General features: G+C 39.6%; 2 protein-coding genes across 3 annotated transcripts; one reads left to right on the top strand and one right to left on the bottom strand.

Moving 5' to 3' along the window:
- Positions 1-5116: 5116 nt before the first annotated feature.
- On the top strand, positions 5117-14443 carry lhcgr (luteinizing hormone/choriogonadotropin receptor). Its single transcript, XM_063874618.1, is given in 12 exon segments — positions 5117-5450; positions 5736-5807; positions 7479-7553; positions 7801-7875; positions 8611-8685; positions 8940-9017; positions 9156-9224; positions 9651-9725; positions 11253-11441; positions 11598-11651; positions 12340-13351; positions 13354-14443. Coding segments are annotated over 12 exon segments (2007 nt in total). The 5' UTR covers positions 5117-5286; the 3' UTR covers positions 13423-14443.
- Positions 14444-14814: 371 nt separating this feature from the next.
- On the bottom strand, positions 14815-19155 carry gtf2a1l (general transcription factor IIA, 1-like). Of its 2 annotated transcripts, none has more exons than XM_063874620.1 (9): positions 18883-19155; positions 18425-18545; positions 18150-18273; positions 18011-18060; positions 17248-17341; positions 16588-17150; positions 15693-15929; positions 15480-15569; positions 14815-15390 (listed from the first exon to the last, which is right to left on the bottom strand). In XM_063874620.1, the coding sequence occupies exons 2-9, from the start codon at positions 18482-18484 to the stop codon at positions 15283-15285; spliced, it is 1326 nt and encodes a 441-aa protein (XP_063730690.1). In that variant the 5' UTR covers positions 18485-18545; positions 18883-19155; the 3' UTR covers positions 14815-15282. The 2 variants fall into 2 exon arrangements, with proteins under 2 accessions (XP_063730690.1, XP_063730689.1); XM_063874619.1 differs by having other exon boundaries at positions 18425-18526.
- Between the last annotated feature and the right edge of the window lie 272 nt (positions 19156-19427).

Below are 19427 nucleotides of genomic sequence, written 5' to 3'. Positions count from 1 at the left end.
AAGGTTATATGCCATTAAAAAACAAGACTGCATAAATTCCGTATAATAATTCATAATAATGACTCCCATGTTTGTTGGTTGCTTGTTTATCCCACTTTCATTAACATGCCAGCCTCACGGTGCACATTTTGCTTCTTGTGAGTGGGAGTGAGTGAGAATGATTGGAGGGCATATGGTAATGATTATAACCTGCTGAAGTGGAAGTATCCCAGATCCACAACACTCTCATACAAAACCCCCTTATGAGCAGTAAAGATTAAGCAGGTATATTAGTATGAAGAAACCCTCTGTGTGACAGTGTGTGTGTGTGTGTGTGTGTGTGTGTGTGTGTGTGTGTGTGTGTGTGTGTGTGTGTGTGTGTGTGTGTGTGTGTGTGTGTGTGTGTGTGTGTGTGTGTGTGTGTGTGTGTGTGTGTGCGTGTGTGTGCCAATGTGCCGATATCTCTGATATCTCTGCTTCGTGGCGTCTCTTTCGTTCTCCTTGGCCGCCACTTCCTTGTACAAGATATGAGACTTCTGTTGTGCCCTTGAGTGTAGAGCCTTGATATTTTCATGTTTCCATCTAAAAGTGATCCTTCTGGTCTTCGTAGCTCTTCCTTTACACCATTCTGTGCTACTGTTTAATATAGAGAAAGTTGTTAATTCATGTGAAAATACATTTTTGAGTGCAGCCCGTGAAGTTGCATTTCTGATGAGATGTTAGAAATGAGAAAACTAGGTTTTGGTTTATTTTTTATCTGGAGCATGGACACCAGAACCTTCGCTTTCTAGCAGTCGTCAGAGATGTTAAAATGTCATAGGCTCACATTCTATGTTTAATCCTTCGAGTGTATTGAATAAATTAAGAGTAGCTACACACACATTCACAAAGCATGAAGACAGATTATGTAACCTCCCTCCCCACCTCTGGTGGTTCAATCCTGAAGCTTAACCAACAGAACAGAAAACAACTGAAAAGAGGCAACAGATATCACTTAAACAAAAGTCATATGAGTTAACTTACTGTTTTGTTTAGCCACATCAACAAATGTACAATTGATGGTCATTAAATAATAATAATGATACACTTTATTTATATAGCACCTTTCATGCCAGATGCAGCCCAAAGTGCTTGACAGAGCAAGACAAGATACATAAAAATAATAATGGGTAAAAAATAAAGAGTGAGGACCATAATTAGAAACAAGTTATAAAATGTATCAAATCCAAACAGAAAGAGTTAGATCACAGAACCATTAAACATTAACAGTGATACCGGTAAAATTACCCAAATTTAAAGCCAAATTAAAGAGATGGGCCTTTATTCTACGTGCAAAAATTCCAATGGAGTTTGCCGTTCTACGATCCAATGAGAGGCTGTTCCACAGATTGGGGTTATAAAAACAGAAAGCAGCCTCCCCTGATTTCTTGTAAAATACTTTTAAGTAATTCTAAAAGAAAGACATCAGAGGATCTGAGTGTCCTGGGTAGGGTTATAACATGAAAATGAAAGGCAGTCACTGATGTACAATATGTATGGGCCATGTTATGTAAAGACTTACAAATCACCAGTGCACAGGGGAAATGTGATCCATTTTTTGTGTTTGTAAAAATCTTGGCCGCAGCATTCTGAATTAATTGCAATTTCTTCAAAGAATTTTTAGGGAAACCAGTAAAAAGAAAATTGCAGTCGTCCAAGCGACTAGTAATAAATGTAAAGTCATTTCTGCATCATTCTGAGTTTAAAAATGGTCTAATTCTTGCAATGTTCCTCAGGTGGGAAAATAAAGTGTTTGCATTAAAGGCTCTGCTGTCTCGAAGTATCCAAGCAACAACAAGGAATCAGCTGAGAGAGGTTCCGCTTCAAGTAAACACACACCGATGTTATTCTTAGATTCAATGACAAATTGCCAATAAACAAAAGCTCAGCATAAGGAGAAGGTTTTGGTAGTGGAAGATGCTCAGGCATTGAATGGTGCCGGCATGTCCGCTGATAATGTACCTGCATGAAAATGATTGCATGTAACAAGCCACAAATCCGTAAATGGGCCAGTGTTATTTCTGAATTGTGTTTTGCTTTATTGATGTAAAGTGTCAACATGTACTTGATCAAATCCTTATAGGAATTAGCTTAAGGCCTTGGAATGCAATGCTACATAATGGGGGTGTTTAAATTCCATTTGGCTCGACAGTGACAGAAAGAAGTCGATCTATGCTGCTAAACTCCAGCTACAGTGAAGGATAAAAGAATAAAACAAAGCGACACTCAGAAACACACTCAGTGCCCTCGTTGCCAATTACCTCAAATGCCACACTGATGTGTGTTTACTCTTAAACTCACTCCGTGAAAATGTCACTTTCTGTGGAAATGGCAAGTAAACAGCATTTGACACCAATTGTTGCTTCGAACCACTTTCAGTAATGACTGCAGGCCTGTGACTCAGGCCTGAGAGTAGCCCTGATCTGTTGTGTTTTCGACAAATCTGCTATTTCTGTGTACTTTCCTTTTATGATGCATTGTTGGTTTCAGTTTTTTTCATGTTGTGTTTTATTGTGTAAAGCTACATTGTGCTGCATGCATTGAATAGCGTGAGGTCTTTTTTGTCACGTCATCTTGTGTTGTGCTGAGCTCCACACACTCTCCCTGTGTGCCCTGATAACCAGTGGGAGGCTAACAGGTCAACAGCCTCCTACCTTGAGGCAAGAAGAGGCTTGTCCCTAAAAAAGGAACCTCTAACAACATACAGTAACAAAGAAGGTGGAGGTCACATTGGGGGGTGCGATCATTAGCCACATCATCACATGTCTCTCATCTGCCCCTGTCTCTAAAAATGAGGGGGTAGTCTGCCCTATGCTAATGCAGAAACACAAATTATTATGTTGAAAAAGGTTGACATCCTCACCATTATTTGTATTTTTTTTCAGTTTAATATATATCCATATAACGGGACAAAAAAATAAACCAAATCTGACGGCAAAAAGTGTGGTTAAAGGTTTTATCTGCAGAAACTCTCCGATGCTAAACGCGATTGGGAGACATGTATGAGAGCTGCAAAAGACAGAATTCTACTTTGGTCTTATGCTCAACATTTCGACATTTCCTTCATATATTCTTTATTTATTTGTCAACTAACACCTCAACAAACACTTTTACTGGTCCAATGCTGCTGCATGTCAGTCTATACCACACTGTTATTTTTACTTGCCTCTAGCTAAACTGATATGTTCCACTATAACATTTTTTAAGTTGTAAATCTAACTGTCTCTAAACGTGAGTCTTAACGCATAACTACTTTATAATTTGCCCACTTTTTAAGACAATTCCCTAATCAAAAAAAATAACAGGAAATGTAACAGTGTCTTGTCCAACGGTGGAATTCTGTTCTTCCAACCATGCTGATAAATCCATAAAGCAGGCAAAGGGTTGGCTACTTAAAAAAAGCAGCATTAATCTAACACTTGTATTTTTAAAATAGGTCTGTTCTTTTTGCATTGTCAAGCAATTATGAAATATTAATGCGATATAGCTCAACATTTTGAAATTGTGTCAGTTTTCTTAAGAATCTCTGCCTGCTGTGTGTGACCTTCTAGGTTGGATATGTGATGCACAGCGTGGTGTTTAGCATGAAGACGTGGGCTGATTAATAGAGGTCCACTTACATAAATTAGTCCTATTCTCTTTCTCCCTGCCAGTGTGTTTTTTTCTCTCCTAAAGGGTTAGACATAGTGGAAGTTGACACACTGTGGCTGAGAGGCTGGCAGGGAATTGGAGAGTCTTGGTAAACAGTGCTGGGAGGTAACCTCTCCAGGGGAGAGTGTGTGTGTGTGTGTGTGTGTGTGTGTGTGTGTGTGTGTGTGTGTGTGTGTGTGTGTGTGTGTGTGTGTGTGTGTGTGTGTGTGTGTGTGTGTGTGTGTGTGTGTGTGTGTGTGTGTGTGTCTGTGTGTGTCTGTGTGCGCGCGTGCATGCATGCGTGTGTGGGAAGGAGGTTTTGCTGCTATCTTGTCATGGGTCACAGTGGCAGTATGAGAAAGCTGTAAATGGGGTCAGAGCTGCTGACAGAAGAGGAGATTCAGCTAAGGATGATGGTGACACAACGCTTTTACTTTGACAAACTGGTGTAAACGGGACCTCGGCTGGTTCTTGTCTTGTCCCCTGTGATGTAGAGTGTTGTAAAACGGATGTAGTTTTATGGTAAATAGGTTTTGTTTTTCTGTTTCTGTATTAAACGTCTTTTTTTAGTCCCACTCACCTTTCCCAGGTTGACAGGTCCCCCTATGAAAAGTGATTTCAAGTGAAACAACATCCCGCCTGAGCCTTATCTTCATTTTCATTCACAGATACAGTTAAATCGGGGTTGTGATGCCTGTTATTCACTGTAGAAAGACACTTAGTATTACCATTAGTTTCACTGGAGAGTAGGCTACCCACTATTGCACTTAAAAGATCTTAGTAAATATGTGTACATTTGCAATCCATAACACTTAAAAACTGTCTCCAACAACTTGGTTTTTGAATTCAGTTTCAATCTTTCTCCCTGTTTGATTTAATATTAAGATTTGCATGAGTCCATGAAAACACATTTTGCTGCTGAATGGTGCATATGTACATCAAAGATATACAAATAAAGCTAAAGCCAAAGCAGCAAATGGTGTCATTGTCTTTTGTCTATTATAAGGTTTCATTCATATATGTAATTTCTAATGGTGCATCATTAAGCCTTTTTTTGTTTGTGTTGGTCTTGACTTAACTGGTAAAAGGCAATTGTAAATTCCTTTTAGGGATTTTTACAGACTCATTCACTTTGCCTCATGTCATACAGTCCAGACGTTTAAAATCAATTTGCATTTAAACTATGGAAAGATTGTCAAAACGTATGAATAAAAAACTAAATGAATTGATGCCTTACATAAGAACCATTTCTTAAATGTAAAAATGTACAGCATGCAGTGGCAAATGTATAAAAGTATACATGATAGAGCAACAACTTGCAAACCCCAAACATTACATTCAGTATTTGATAAAGCTGTCATTGTCTCCACCCACTAAACGTCACAGCTCAACAGATCCAGCTGTCAAAGGAGTCACACTTGAATCTTCCAGACTGTTAACAATGTTGCAGTTACGACAGCCCCTGAAGGCAACAGTAGGTCGAGCATACGAGCTCAGGTGGAGGAAAGACCAGAACATTATTTAGCCTTTTAGTCCTGATTTTTTTTCCCCCCTGACTTGTTTTTCTCCAACTTTGAGGAGATTCAGTAGTAAAGTTATTACTTTGTATATCCCGGAGTGGGTGGCCCGCTGTCAGGCATGTCTCCCCGGGCGGTCTGGCTCCTGGTCGCGCTGTCCGGTGTCCTGCACGCACACTCCTGCTGGGCTTATATTTGTCCGGCCATCTGCCGCTGCAGAGCCGACACTCTGCGTTGCAGCAGAGACACTCAGCTGGCCTCTCGGGCAGTATCCTTGCCTCGACTGTAAGTAACCTAACTCCCGGCTTCAGCGGTGATAGTAGTCAAAGGGTTGGTGTTTCCCAGTGTGCCCACTGTGCTACTTCAGTGACTTTTTTTCTCGTTCTTTTAGGGCTTATTGTGTTTGGCTTCTCAATTACTATTAGTATTTCCCTCACTGCCACTGAACTATTCCTATAAGGACTTGTGTATGATGTTTCTTGTTAATCGTCAAACTTGACTTGCTATTTTTGAAAGATGGATATTAATTGTTGATTATGTAATTAACAGTTTTACTTTTGAATCTCACAGAAACTTCAGCCACCTGCCCTTGAAAGAAGTTCCCACTGATGCTTTTAAGGAGCTGATCAACATTACAGTAATGTAAGTTCCTTGTTTTTCCTTTGATATTTTAATTGGTTCAATACATTTGTGTTGACAGACAATTGAACCTTGATAAGATTGCCATGAGTAAAATAAGTATTACAACCTTTGCAAAATGTTAAGAAATGATCCGATACATTTTGCAATTATGCTTATATTTACACAGTTAAAGGTGCTATAGTCATTACAATTAAATTAATTTAGCTGATGCTTTTATCCAAGGCAACTTACAATGAGTGCAATAAACCTTCACAACAGAGGCTTTGAAAGGGGTACAATGTCTTAAAATGACGTCATTTTAAGTATTAATCAAACATTGAATGAGTATAATGTAGTATCAAGGTTGTTTGGTGAATGTGAATAGGGTTCTTTAAAAGACCTAAACATTGTTGTCCTTTGAGGTGAGCATGTGATTTATAATATATTTCCTAACATACAACACTTACATTACATGTTGTTGTCTACAGGAGTTTACTTTCAATCGGTTTTTATCAAAAATGATTTCACTTAATTCTCTAATAGCAGCTTTAGGTGTTTTTTTTTATGTGATTAAAATGTATTGTAATTATCCTTCAAAAAGATATAAGTGATTGGTATGACCTTGAAAAACGAGAGAGAAATAAATAAAAAACATAAACTCTTTTCATCTGAATTGCTGAAAGGTCTCATCATTATCATGTTTACTGCTACTAAACACATAGTCCTAAAGCCAGCATCCTGAATTGGTTTCACCATTTTAATTATCATATTTCTAACAGTTTAATGAGCAGATAACGTGTGTTGACTTTGCTCTGCTCCTCAGGGACAAGTCTTATCAGTCTCAGATACTAACAGTACTTCCACAATGTGTTTATTATGTTTAAAATCTTGTGTTTCTCACAAAATCGTTTAAAGATAAAACTCATTTGGGTTTAAACAACAGTGACCTTAGTCTTTTCAGCTATTGACACCTGTGTCAAGGTATACTGACATGTCAGTAGTGACGTAAACTGGAAATCACAGCTTCAACTGGATGTGACAAAGCTTTTTTTAAACTCTGTGGTAATTATGACACTATAATGCAATCAGAGGAGGTCATGGGAGTGAAAAAGTAAACAGTACAGATGGAGACACGTTCTTGTTTTGTTTTTTTTCATTTGAGATGGAGGCAGAGTGATGTTAACCTTAAGAAAAGTGTTGGCTGATTACAGTAGAGTGGGGGAAAACGATGATTACAGAAAGAAGATGGAGAGCGGCTCAGAGGAGGAAGTCAGTCTCCATCAGAAATCAAAAGTGTTCAAGGACGAGTACAGAAGGCTTGTTGACTTTGCTTGTCTCTGTTTAGTCCTCCATTTTAAACATCTTCACTCAGTCTTCCATGGCCCAGATGCATCTCTGATGTATGTTGGAGCTTTTCCAAACATGAGGTGAAGCATGTGCATATTGTGCCCTTGAAGTGGGTAAGGTTTTTTGGCGGTATTTAAACATCTCCCTCATGGCTTTGTGTCCCAATATCAATCATCTCTGTCCTATTTCCAAAAGAAGTGCATTAAAAAATAAGCAAGGAATTTGTGTCGCTTTTAATATTTGCGTTGATGTTTACTCGCTTGATCTGAGGCGTTTCAGGAGGTATTTGTTCGCCGGCTCTTATTAATCTTTTGACTGATGTGAAGCCATGCCTTTTTGCTACAGTGAGATCTCCCAGAGCGACTGCATCACAAAGATACAGCGGCACGCCTTCCTCTCCCTCCACAGCCTGATTCAAATGTAAGCCACACTTTACCTTCCGCCACATGTCAAATTCAAGCTGCACGATGAAAGCAATTATTCATTCTAACAGCTGATACGTGTTTTGCATTGCATTTACCTTACAGGATTAGACTCTCATTATACAGAGTATTTCATCGATGGCTTTCAGAGCGGCTGGTGTGTGAATGGGCTGTGTTCGTTTGTTGACAGCCACTGACAGCAATAGTGTAATTACTGATGTGCTTCCTCATTTTTATTCCCGCAGATCAGTGCTGAATATCATCAGTCTGAGGGTTATTGAAAAGGGGGCCTTCACTGACCTGCCAAAGCTAGAATATTTGTAAGTAATTCTGCTTTATAGTATTATTATCCTGCTATTTAAATCCAACATCCACCAGGTGGGTCAGTCAATAATACAACCTTCCTTTCTGCAGCATAGTAGTGATTTTCCACCACACACTGAGTTGATGTAATTCAAAATCTGATGATCTAATAGAGTCAAATCTGTGGAATTTTTATTTTAATACACCTTATTTTTTTTAGGAGGATTTGTATAATGTTTTTGCTAAATATAGTACAAACTATTATGGAGAAAAGAAAAAGGAATATTGAAGAAATTGATACAAAATAAATAGGACTGTCCGACAGTGTTGAAGAACATTACATTATAAAAAAACAAGGACATGTCAGAAAAAAAAACTGCAAGAGAAACTGTGGGGATGAGAAAACGTGTTAAAGGTCACGAGCACACAGTGACATGATGTGTTAGAGCTGAACGGGAAATTCTTCTAACTAATAAAAAATCCCTGCAAACCTGTGACAATTTGGACCCGGCCGTGGCGCAACTGGCTGGGGCACCTGCACCGTACGCCGGCGACCCGAGTTCGATTCCCGACCCGTGGTCCTTTCCGGATCCCATCCCGACTCTCTCTCCCACTTTCCTGTCCCTCTCCACTGTCCTATCCGATTAAAGACAAAAATATATTTAAAAAAAAAAACCTGTAACATTTTGCGGACACTTGCAGCAAGATTTGTCCTCATCTGCTCATGATCACTTGTCTCTGCTGCTTCACAGGAGCATCTCTAACACAGGGCTAACACACTTCCCAGACTTCACAACTATCTCTTCCCTGGCGCCGTCTATCATCCTGTAAGTAATCACATTTAAAAAGCGTGCTTTGTAAATTGGATTAGTATCTCACTGCATGTTGCAATACTCCATGTTATAACTCCAAGTTTATTCTGAGCCTGGTCTTACTTTTTTTCTATCAATGTCACGATGCCACATACTGACTGTGTCACAGTTCATCAAATTGCTCAGTTTTTGAACGAATGTGCATCATTTTGTATAACTGATAATTAAGCCAAACAGTCTGAGTGAATGTTATCTCTGCCTGTGTGCAGAGAAATGGCAGAGAACATACGGATCGACATCATTCCTGCCAATTCTTTCCAGGGTATTTCAGAGGCATATGTAGACATGTGAGTACAGGAGCCACATCCTTTTTGTTACCCCATTATTCGAGCTCAAGGGAAGAATTTGACTCTATGTCTTTTAGTTGTCTGACCTTGGTGATATGTGCTTTTAACAGCAAGTTTGGCACATTGTGTCCCTCACAGGAAACTGTTTAGAAACGGCTTCAAGGATATAAAATCTCATGCATTCAACGGAACCAAGCTCACCGCACTGTAAGTTCTTTGATAATCTTGTGCTAAAATAACAACAACAATGCATACCAATTCATCAGGCTGGTGATAAGTATGCTCTTTAGCTCTAAGGCTTTTTTCTAATCATTGAAAGCTGAGTGAACCAGTAAACAAGTGTTATATTAGACTAAACAAAAATTGGAAGCCCCCTTGTTTTTTTTTGCTCTGCCCCATACTGCTGATTGTAGATGAGGATGAGATAAGTGTGGACACCATGCAGTCTAAAAATAATGCTCATCTTCCTCAGTGTCAAGCCAAGAACACAAGTAGAAGATAAATGTTTGGAGGGCCATTGTTGGCCATTAATGTGTAATTTTAGACTTTCTTTTATTGCATGTTAACTGCTAAACTACTGTTTGGACTCGTGGTCACTTTTGTAACAGTTGTTGTTTTTTTTGTCTTTTGTAGGATTTTAAGAGACAACATTTATCTCAGTAACATTGAAGAAAATGCTTTTGAAGGAGTCACCGGTCCGACTTATCTGTAAGTGACAAAGATTTAAGTTGGTAAAACCATTAAAACCAAGTAAATGTCAAAATCAGTGGTGGTAGAAGTGTTCTTGTGATATCTTATTTGTAGTCTTGTTTGCAACTGCGGCCGATAGCTGCTTCCAGCCAAGACAGAGTGGTTCAATTAAAACGTTAAAGGAGATTGACCTAAAAAATGTAAAAGATTTGCATTCAAAATGTTAACAAACCTTGCTTAGAGGCTTAGAGCTTAAATGCATTAGGATTTCTATTATTGTTTATCATACATTTTTTAAGTGGAAAACAGTTAATGTGGAATTTTGATGTTGTGGCCTATTAACGCAAAGCATAAATTAAAAGCAAATTGTATGGCATACTGATGGGGAATGTATTATCTATTATCTATATAAATCATTATATTTTGTACACTGAATATATGATTAAAGGTTATATACTCCTCCTAGTAACTACAAACTATGTCTGGTAAATGAATGTTGTATATATATACAGCTGCGAAAAAAATAAAGAGACCACTTCAGCATTATCATTTCCTCTTGTTTTATTTTGTATAGGTATGTCTTTGAGACACATGACTGGCTGCCATAGAGATAAAGATTTAAGAAAAAATTGGTGTGGTCTTTTCATTTTTTCCGGAGCTGTATATATATATATATATATTTTGTGAACTCTAGCCCCCAGTTGAAGATGTACCAGTTCCTAAAAAGTTATAGACAAGAGGTTAAAATACATCAGAATGTATGATTGTGGCAAAGTTAAATACGGGAGAGGACAAACCTACATTCTCTATCTGTTGTTGTTTGAATCAACAGCATTAAGGTTACCATATTTGAACTGGGCCAGTGAAGCATGATTAATATTCATAACAATGTTTATAATTTATTGTTTAAACATTAGGGCGGTGACAGCCTGTCTGTGTAAACAACCAACAAGGCGAGCAGCACTGCTGAATACTGATTAGCGAACAAATATCCCGGCCTGATGCACATGCAGCTCGCAAGGTCTCTGATTGCAAGTAACCTTGTGTTGCAGATATCAAATTTACTTTTATCTTAGTTATGAATTACAGAGTGTTTGTGGTTATAACTGCCATGCAGCAAAAGCTAAAGGTCTTCCCTTTGCTTGTCCTGGGCCCAAAGTGCCCCATCCCGGTAGTTTCATATTCAATGAATATAAGTAAAACAATTATGTGAGGGAGCTAAGTAGATCACAAGTGTTATTTTTTTTTAATTTATTCAGTCCATGTCAGTAATTACAACCTTTATTCTGTGATTGTTTGTTGTGCATCTCTTGTAGAAAGACCTTGATGGCTTGTTGAATATGAAAACCTTTAATTAGGGGTTTTCTGCCACTGTCACTACAGATTCAGTAGAAAATTGCCTGAGATAGTTTCATATAATTATTAACAAAACACTAAAGGCTCTTCCTGTTGGAAAGACTGACTTTGTAACCCTCTCACAGTCCAATTATTGAAACACAGTATCTCCACTGAAACAAATGTTTATCTTCTCTGTGTTTGATGCAGGGATGTTTCCTCCACATCTCTGAGGTCCCTCCCCCGGAAAGGATTGGGGCAGGTGAAGTATCTGAAAGCCAGCTCTGCCTTTGCTCTGAAGACCCTCCCTCCCCCGGAGAGCCTGGCCGAGCTGCTGAATGCTGAACTCACATACCCAAGCCACTGCTGCGCCTTCCACACATGGAGGAGGAAACAAAGGTAACCCACCACTGCTCCCAGAGATACACAAATCCATTCACATCTGCACAAAGAACAAAAGCTCTGTCCCGTGAATACTGATCATCAGAAGCTGGAACAGCGTTTGAGATTACTGGCATTTGCTGTGGTCTAACATTTTCCTCTTTTTTTTTAAAGGGAAAGCGCCTTAAAGAACTTCACAAAGTTTTGTGATCTCAGCAAAACTGAAATGTAAGTGACTTCACTGTCTGGTTAGGGATTGTACTACAATAATTGGTGGGGGGAGGGGGCTGAATTTAAAAGTTCACTTTTTTATTTAAGATTACAACAAAGCCTAACATTATGGATAATGTTCTTTGGACCATCAATTAACTTCCAATGGCCTTAATGACTACAAGTGCATAGAACATTTGACATAGTTTTAAGCTAATAGATTGATATTCTAACCTAGCACCCAAATTGAACCAATGGATAAGCAATTGTAATTGGGAAAAATCCTGGGAAAAAAACATTAAAATAAAGCCTGTTTACTTAATATTAAAGCCATATCAATGTTTGGAACCAAGAGCTTTTACTGTCAATTAATGTCATACTTTCATTTTAACTTTCAATGATTATTCTAAAAACAACTAATTCTCTGGATACAGATTAACTTTGGAGTCACCAAAAGTAAACATTCACCTCTTTTGTTTCTTAAAACTGATATATCTTACTTTGGGATGAGCAAAGCAACTCTCCACAGCTCACTTAAAACATTAAAGTACTCTGAAATAAAGAAAGAAAATAATAATAAAAGACAAAACTTGTCCTCTTTCTGACTCCTCTCTTCATTTTCATACTTTCACTTACGCAGGTAATTTTGTTAAATCTATCTTTCTGGCATTTTTATAATAATCCTAACATATCTGTATTCCTTCAGAGAGCCTACTGCAGATGGCATGGATTTTATCGATGACATCACCTTTCAATATCCAGACCTGGAATTTGATTGTGTCAACAGCCCCTTCGTCACGTGCACGCCAACGCCGGATGCTTTTAACCCCTGCGAGGACCTGCTAGGTTTTCCTTTTCTGCGCTGTCTCACCTGGATCATCACGGTGTTCGCTGTGACCGGTAACCTGGCTGTCCTGGCTATGCTGCTAATTAGCCAACACAAGCTAACCGTCTCCAGGTTCCTCATGTGTAACCTGGCCTTCGCTGACCTGTGCATGGGGCTCTACCTGATGCTCATTGCCTTCATGGACATCATCTCCCGCCACGAGTACTACAACCACGCTACTGACTGGCAGACCGGGGCCGGGTGTGGAATAGCAGGGTTTTTGACAGTGTTCTCCAGTGAGCTGTCAGTGTACACACTGACAGTGATTAGTCTTGAACGCTGTCACACCATCACCAATGCCATGCATGTCAACAAGAGGCTACGGATGCACCATGTGGCACCCATAATGGGGGCGGGCTGGGTCTTCTCTCTGCTGGTGGCCCTGTTCCCTCTTGTGGGGGTCAGCAGTTACAGCAAAGTAAGCATCTGTCTGCCCATGGACATCGACTCACTGGCCTCTCAGATTTACGTGGTAGCCGTGCTCATTCTCAATGTTGCTGCTTTCCTGTTGGTCTGCTACTGTTACATATGCATATATCTGAGTGTTCGCAATCCGGAGCACTCTACCCGTCTTGGAGACACCAAAATTGCCAAGCGCATGGCTGTGCTCATTTTCACAGACTTTCTGTGCATGGCCCCGATCTCCTTCTTTGCCATTTCTGCTGCCCTGCGGATGCCCCTGATTACCGTGTCCCACTCAAAGATCCTGCTCATCCTTTTTTATCCCATCAACTCCCTCTGCAACCCTTTCTTGTACACACTCTTCACACGGGCAATTAGGAAGGACGTGGGCCTGCTGCTGAGTCGCTGCGCTTGCTGCGGCTCTGACGCTGACTGGTACAGGTCGCAGACTCTGGCTTCACATCCCCACTGCAGTCAGAAAACACCCAACAGAAAAACTAACTCACTTAGCTTCTATGCTTTTCACACTAAGCTGAAGGATTGCTTTCTAAACAAGGGGACCACATGATCAACCCTGACTATTGTTTTATGAACTCAAATGCAGCATCTGCTCCTAAATGCAGCATTTAATGTCAGGCTGAAGAGATTCTCTGTCTTGTTCATGGAAGGTATCAGATCAGATTGGATTTCGAATCATTTACAAAGTGAGAATTTTAGGTGCTGCTGCCTCCTTTTCTGCATGTGATGAGGTACTTGGAAGCAGACGGACAGAGCAGGAATGGGGGACAAAAAACGGGCAGTTTGTTTGCAAAGGTGTCCTCAATCATCGATTGGTATTAATGTTATACTGATACTGTAAAGAAAACGTTTGTGTAAGAGACAAATAGACAAATAGTTCTAATGATGAGATTTGATTTTGATGTTTTGATCCTTATTAAAAGGTAGAGATTTCTAGTTTGAATACTATGAGGTAAATGTGATCAAATGAACGTCTTTAGCTTGCTAGAGATGAGTTTTAGTGCCATCTATTGTTGTGTTGATGTACTCAGGAGACATTTGGATGTTTACACAGCAGCATTTCACATCAGCCAAGACTCTGTTGACCAGAATTGAGAAATTAGACATTTTGGAAAATTAAAAAGTGTGGTCAGTTACTAATGCTAACTGTCTTTTACAATTGGTTTTGGGTTTTTTTTAAATGCTACTCGCATCTTCGAAACTTTCATTTTTGTTCTTCCCGTCACCACTGCTGAAATCTAGAGATATGTTTGTATCCACTGCTGTAACAGTGATTAATCTAATCTCTCTCTGAAACCGTATCTGATAAATATGCTGAAAAGACTCTAGGATCGGTGTGGCACAATACATTTTGGGGCAACAAAACATCCCTCTTTGGCTTGGAGTTTAATATTTTTTAGGAGATCTGCCCTCTGATTTCATATCCCACTAATATTCTACCCACCGATTGAACGTGGAAACCACTGCTATGAATTACATTTACTATGTGTGAATGTGCAAACTACAGTACTGTAATATGTGAAGGTAGCCTTTAACAAAGTCCAATGTAAAATTGTATAGAAAGGACAAGGCCTATACCAAAGAATTACACTCTCACTTTGAGTTATTACTGGAGCTGTCACACAAGCCTTTATATTTTCATTCCAGCTGTGGGCAGCTAGTCGAGTGTTTTTCTAAAACACTGTCACACATTAAATCGCTTTTAGTGTCCATGCTGGCTTTTATAAATGAATTGCGTTGTCATCCAGTGAATTTGCATGCAGCCGCTGGGTTCAATAGTAAACAGAAAACAAACACCCTTAGTTCATTAGTTAAATAATGTAACAACAAGGCAACACTGGCTTTGTTCAGGGTTGTCAGAAATAATATGGTTCATTGAATGCAGCACAACAGTGCAGTTCTTTGTATTTGAAGCATCATTAAAGGCAAGGCATTACAACTTTTGAAAATCAAACAGCACATTAGGTACCTGCAAAGCAACATGATCATGACAGAAGAAACAATATTCCAGGTCAAATTATGTTTTGCTCTACTAACAAAGAAAAGTATTTTCAGGTAAACATTTAACAACAGAAATGCATGCTGTTTGTCTCAGCACACTTGATCCACAAGCAACGCCGTATGTAATTGGTTGTTATGCTTAAATGACTTGCGGTATTGCTCTGATAATTACATAATGGAAAACTAAAGTATCAGTGATTTCACTCAGAGGTGTTTAACTGCCTTCTCTGCGAGCCAAATGACACCACCAAGGTCTAAATTCACAGATTATTTTTCCCTTTTGAATCCGTTTCCCCGACGTTCGACATGATCACCTGGTGCGTTCAAGAGCGCGGATGCTCATCACCACTCAGCCTCCCCGACAGCTTTAGAGAACACGTAGTCCCTGCCTCCGTAACACATCACGCCATCTTTCAAATGAAACTTCCAGCGGTTCTTGCTTCGATGGATCTGCAATAGAGAGAACACATTAATAGTCAGTATTCATGCCTTAGGTTAAGAGGCAAATGATGGCCAATGTAGGGACGAATTGTTCCTACTTTGTCATACTGGCAGACGATTACATTGTCAGTGTCAAAGAGATCTGGGATGTCCTGCTCGATCACATCATCGCCTGAGTTCAAAGGATCCTAATTGATAGGAAATACAAACCATGTAATTTCTAGGTAAATAGCCACAGATCATCGGTTTCTTATACAGCTTATACAAAAAAGAAAATCATGATAACATATATCCAACTGAATTTCGCTAACCTCTTCAACTGCTTCTTCGAGTTCTGCTACCTCGCTGTCGCTGCTGGAGGAGATGCTGTTACCGTCACTGCTTCCCTCTCCCTCCTGCAGTGCTTTTATGGCCTCTGCGTTGATTATACCCAGAAAGTCGTTCTCTTCCAGGGGACCTCCCTCTTCCTCCTCCATGTCGGAGTTCCCTGCAGGACCATCCAGCTGAACGATATCTGACAGCTCGTTGTAATTGAAGTCCAGGTCCAGCTTAGCAGGAATTGCGGAAAAAAAAAGGAAACAGTTATGTCATCAGATCCTAATTCCTTTTTAACCCCAGTTAAGAAACAGTACTTTCGAAACCAATGCAGCAGAAGCAAATGGGTCTTAATCTCCGTTCCTAGTGGTCATTCTCCAAAAAGGCTGGTTCCTACAGTTCCCACTTTCCCGATGCAGTTCACTGCCTTTTATTATACCCTCTATACCTGGTCAACATCCATATCTTTAAAGTATACACCTCAACTTTGTAAAGGTGGTTAAGTTTCCCTTGAAAAAAAGAAATGCCCAACAGAAATACAAAATACACTTTTGAGATCAACAGCCCTATAGCTTAGCATCAAGCCTAGACCTCAAAGCCGATAAATACTCTGGAGAATAACAATATACAGTATATCGTTTTGACACTCCCAATTTTTTGGTATGGATTAAATAATCCAATAAATACCAATAAATTAATAATTATTGTTAATTTGTGAGCTTTAAGGGTGCTGGAGGACAAATTATTTTTCTTTTGGACAGACCCAGGGTACAAATGTTCTCCTGGATCCAGGCTTTATGCTAAGCTAAGCTAACCAAAGGCTGGCTCCGTGTACAGACATTTCTCTGTAACGGTTATGAGATTAAAGATGGAATATTCGTTTCAAATTACCCCAATAACAGGATCAGGCTTGTTGTCATTCTTTGCAGGTGCTAGGATCCTCGCCCTTTCTGCCTTCTCTCTCTCCTCCTCAATCACTTCTTTCAGGATGTCATCAATGTCTTGGCTCTTCAACTGTGCAGTCTGTGCCAAAGCCTCCTCGCTGCTGATCTGCTCTAATAACTGACTGCAGGGTGAGGCGTTCATACTGAGGTTCACAGGTTCGTGTTGAGGACTCTGCTCATTTTCATCCATTTTGATGTCTGGCTCTGGAGAGCGGGCCCCCTGAAGCTGCGAGGGCTCAGCAGCAGGAACATGAGGTTGCTGGGGGGGGTAGCTGTTCTCCTGACCAGGGGGAATATCTATCCGTGCATTTGGAGGCGGTTGAATAGAAGAAGCTGGAACAGAGGGTGGATCCCCCTCCTGAGGCCGCTTGGTGTTTGGTGGGACAGCAGATGACTGAGGGGCAGGAGCTTCTCTCTCCACAGACACTCTCTGTGTGGGTCGGGATATAAGAGGCTGAACTGCCGGAGCCTGAGTTACCACAACAGGAACGTTGACCTTGTAAAGTTGACCTCAATGACACAAAAGGGAAGAGCAAAATATCTGAAATTAGTACATGCAAAAAAATGAATAAAACATATTTAGGCCCATAACAGGTTCATTGTGTACCAGAGGCAGTTTGAAGAGTGACTCCAGCTGGTATTTGCACAGGGTAGGATAACCCTGCAGGAAGGGAGAAAGTAGCAAGAGTCTCCGAGTTGGTCTGAAATTAAAGTTAACATAATCTGTCACATTAAAAAGGTAATGATTCACATTAACACTGCGCTTAGTGTCTGATGGTGCTTAGATTAGGTTAAAAGTTTTCACTTTGTCTCATTTCATGAATGAAGTTCAAAACGTCTAAATGTATTTTTTTTTAGGTCGTTTCACAATACAAGCTCAAAAGTGTTTTCAGGGTTCATCATTTCAGATAGATCCCTCAGGTGTTCAAATATGTACTCTAGTTGGTGAAATTCCTTAGCTGAAAGTCAGATTTTAAATGAAAGGAAATCTGATTTGAACTTAAAGTTCCTGGCAACTAAATCATGCTTACATGTAAACAATCAGACAATTTGTCACACTTTTTGTATTTACCTTCTTTTTAACAAGAGAGGAAGGAGTATCCCAGGTAGCCAAGATCCTCAAATTTGATTATTCCTCTTGAATTGTGAAATTTACAATTCCAATTTAATCAAATTGTTTTCGCACAATGCATCTGAATTGTTTAAACTCCAAAATGTTGTATTAAGTGATGACATTTGACAAAAAGAATATCAGTTGCTTTTTACTATTTAAATAAGTATGGTTAGGTTTTGCTTTTGTATGTGCCCCTGATGTCAAGTGCTACATGAGGACATGGAGGTGATGTCCTGGAAAGCTTGATGACACTTGCCTTCATTGGAAAACTGTGGATATTGTGACTTGCGGGGATCAAAACTGAGGCTGAGAGCAAAGAGCAGAGAGCAGACAGGTGATGCAAATATCAAGCAAGCATGAAGCAGTTCATTTTAGGCAGTAGCCTGCTGTGTTACTTGTGAGTTCTTGATCTGTCCGACTGTAGCTGGCAGGGAGCTGCAGTACAAAGTTGGATGAGTTGATATTATTTTTCCTGAAGTCTTCCATTGCTTTTGACTGCATCATCTTTGACTCCCAAAGCTGCACAGCAAGAGAAAACAGCAGTTTGACTTCCTGGTATGCTGTTAACTCCCCTCACTAGTTGGTCCAATTTTGCTGGAACTGACAGCTTTAGTCAAGATGTGAATAATATCTATTTTTAGAGAAAATTGTGGTTATGAATGAAACTCACATGTCTTAAATCGTCCAGGACGCGGTCTTCAAGCCCTTCATCCAAAAACAGCTCCCTCATACTCTCAATCACGTCATCAATTATGGACAAGTACAGTTTGGCCTGCAGTTATTTTCAGAAACTGAAAGTCAGAAGCTGTGAGCTGCTTGTGAGGATAAAGTGATTTGTGTATGTTTTGATAGGCAATATATACAACATTCAAAAACGTCAATAAGAGTGGGCTACATAGAAAGCCATGTGAAGTAATTTATAGATTTTTTAAAAATAGAAATGACCTTAGTACATGATCGATTCCTCCACTGAGTTTAACCTTGAGGCTCAGAAATAGTCTATATTTGAATAGTAATGGTGCTGTCTGGATTATGCTGCTCAATGTGTACATTGCGTGTTGACAAGCACCAGTGTTGCTACCGTAGTAGTTAGCTCATAGCAAAACTAGCTTTAAAATCGTTGCTTACCACTGGGCCGGTGTTGTTGCTCAGCATGATTCAGCGCGAAAATAATTTCCAGCCGTCGATAGTGGCTAACACAAACCTAACGGTGATAGAGTCTCATTGTTTTTGCTCGCAGGTGAACACGCAGGTGATAATAATCAAGCTCCACCGAGAGATGTGATTGGGGCAAAGACTTCCATGTTTGTTTGGATGAACAGTATCACAGCAGCCCAATACTGATTTTTACATACTTTTTTTTATAGTGGGCTACAACCATAAAATGTATTAACTATAACACTATTTAATTAATTATTTGAATATATGTAAAATAAATGTAACAAATGTTTTTTAAATGTTTATCTCTGTTACTCGGGGTCCAACATTAATTGACATTGGCCACATTTCAACAAGGTGACGGGGAAAAATTCAACTTCAACTTGTGGCGTATTTTTCAAGCTGTCCTTTAGTTATGGTGTCTACAAGTGTTTACAAGGAGCTTAAATGAACCATGTGGATTGAGATACTCAAACAGAACCTTTCATATTTTGTTTTTTAAGTTACCCTCAAAA

The sequence above is a fragment of the Eleginops maclovinus genome, chromosome 22 (genome assembly GCF_036324505.1).
Source record: "Eleginops maclovinus isolate JMC-PN-2008 ecotype Puerto Natales chromosome 22, JC_Emac_rtc_rv5, whole genome shotgun sequence".
NCBI classification, from domain to species: domain Eukaryota; kingdom Metazoa; phylum Chordata; class Actinopteri; order Perciformes; family Eleginopidae; genus Eleginops; species Eleginops maclovinus.
Note: the sequence above shows the minus strand (reverse complement) of the source record. Positions and strands in the feature narration are given on the sequence as shown.

What these genes read in the sequence shown, in the direction of transcription:
- gtf2a1l (XM_063874619.1), bottom strand. Translation starts at nt 18,909, where the DNA reads ATGCTGAGCAACAACACCGGCCCAGTG. An exon ending in AGCCTGATCCTGTTATTGGG is followed by an intron (nt 15,930 to 16,587) that starts GTAATTTGAAAC and finishes ATTCCTGCTAAG; the next exon opens with CTGGACCTGGACTTCAATTA. An exon ending in TCGTCTGCCAGTATGACAAA is followed by an intron (nt 15,391 to 15,479) that starts GTAGGAACAATT and finishes TCTCTATTGCAG; the next exon opens with ATCCATCGAAGCAAGAACCG.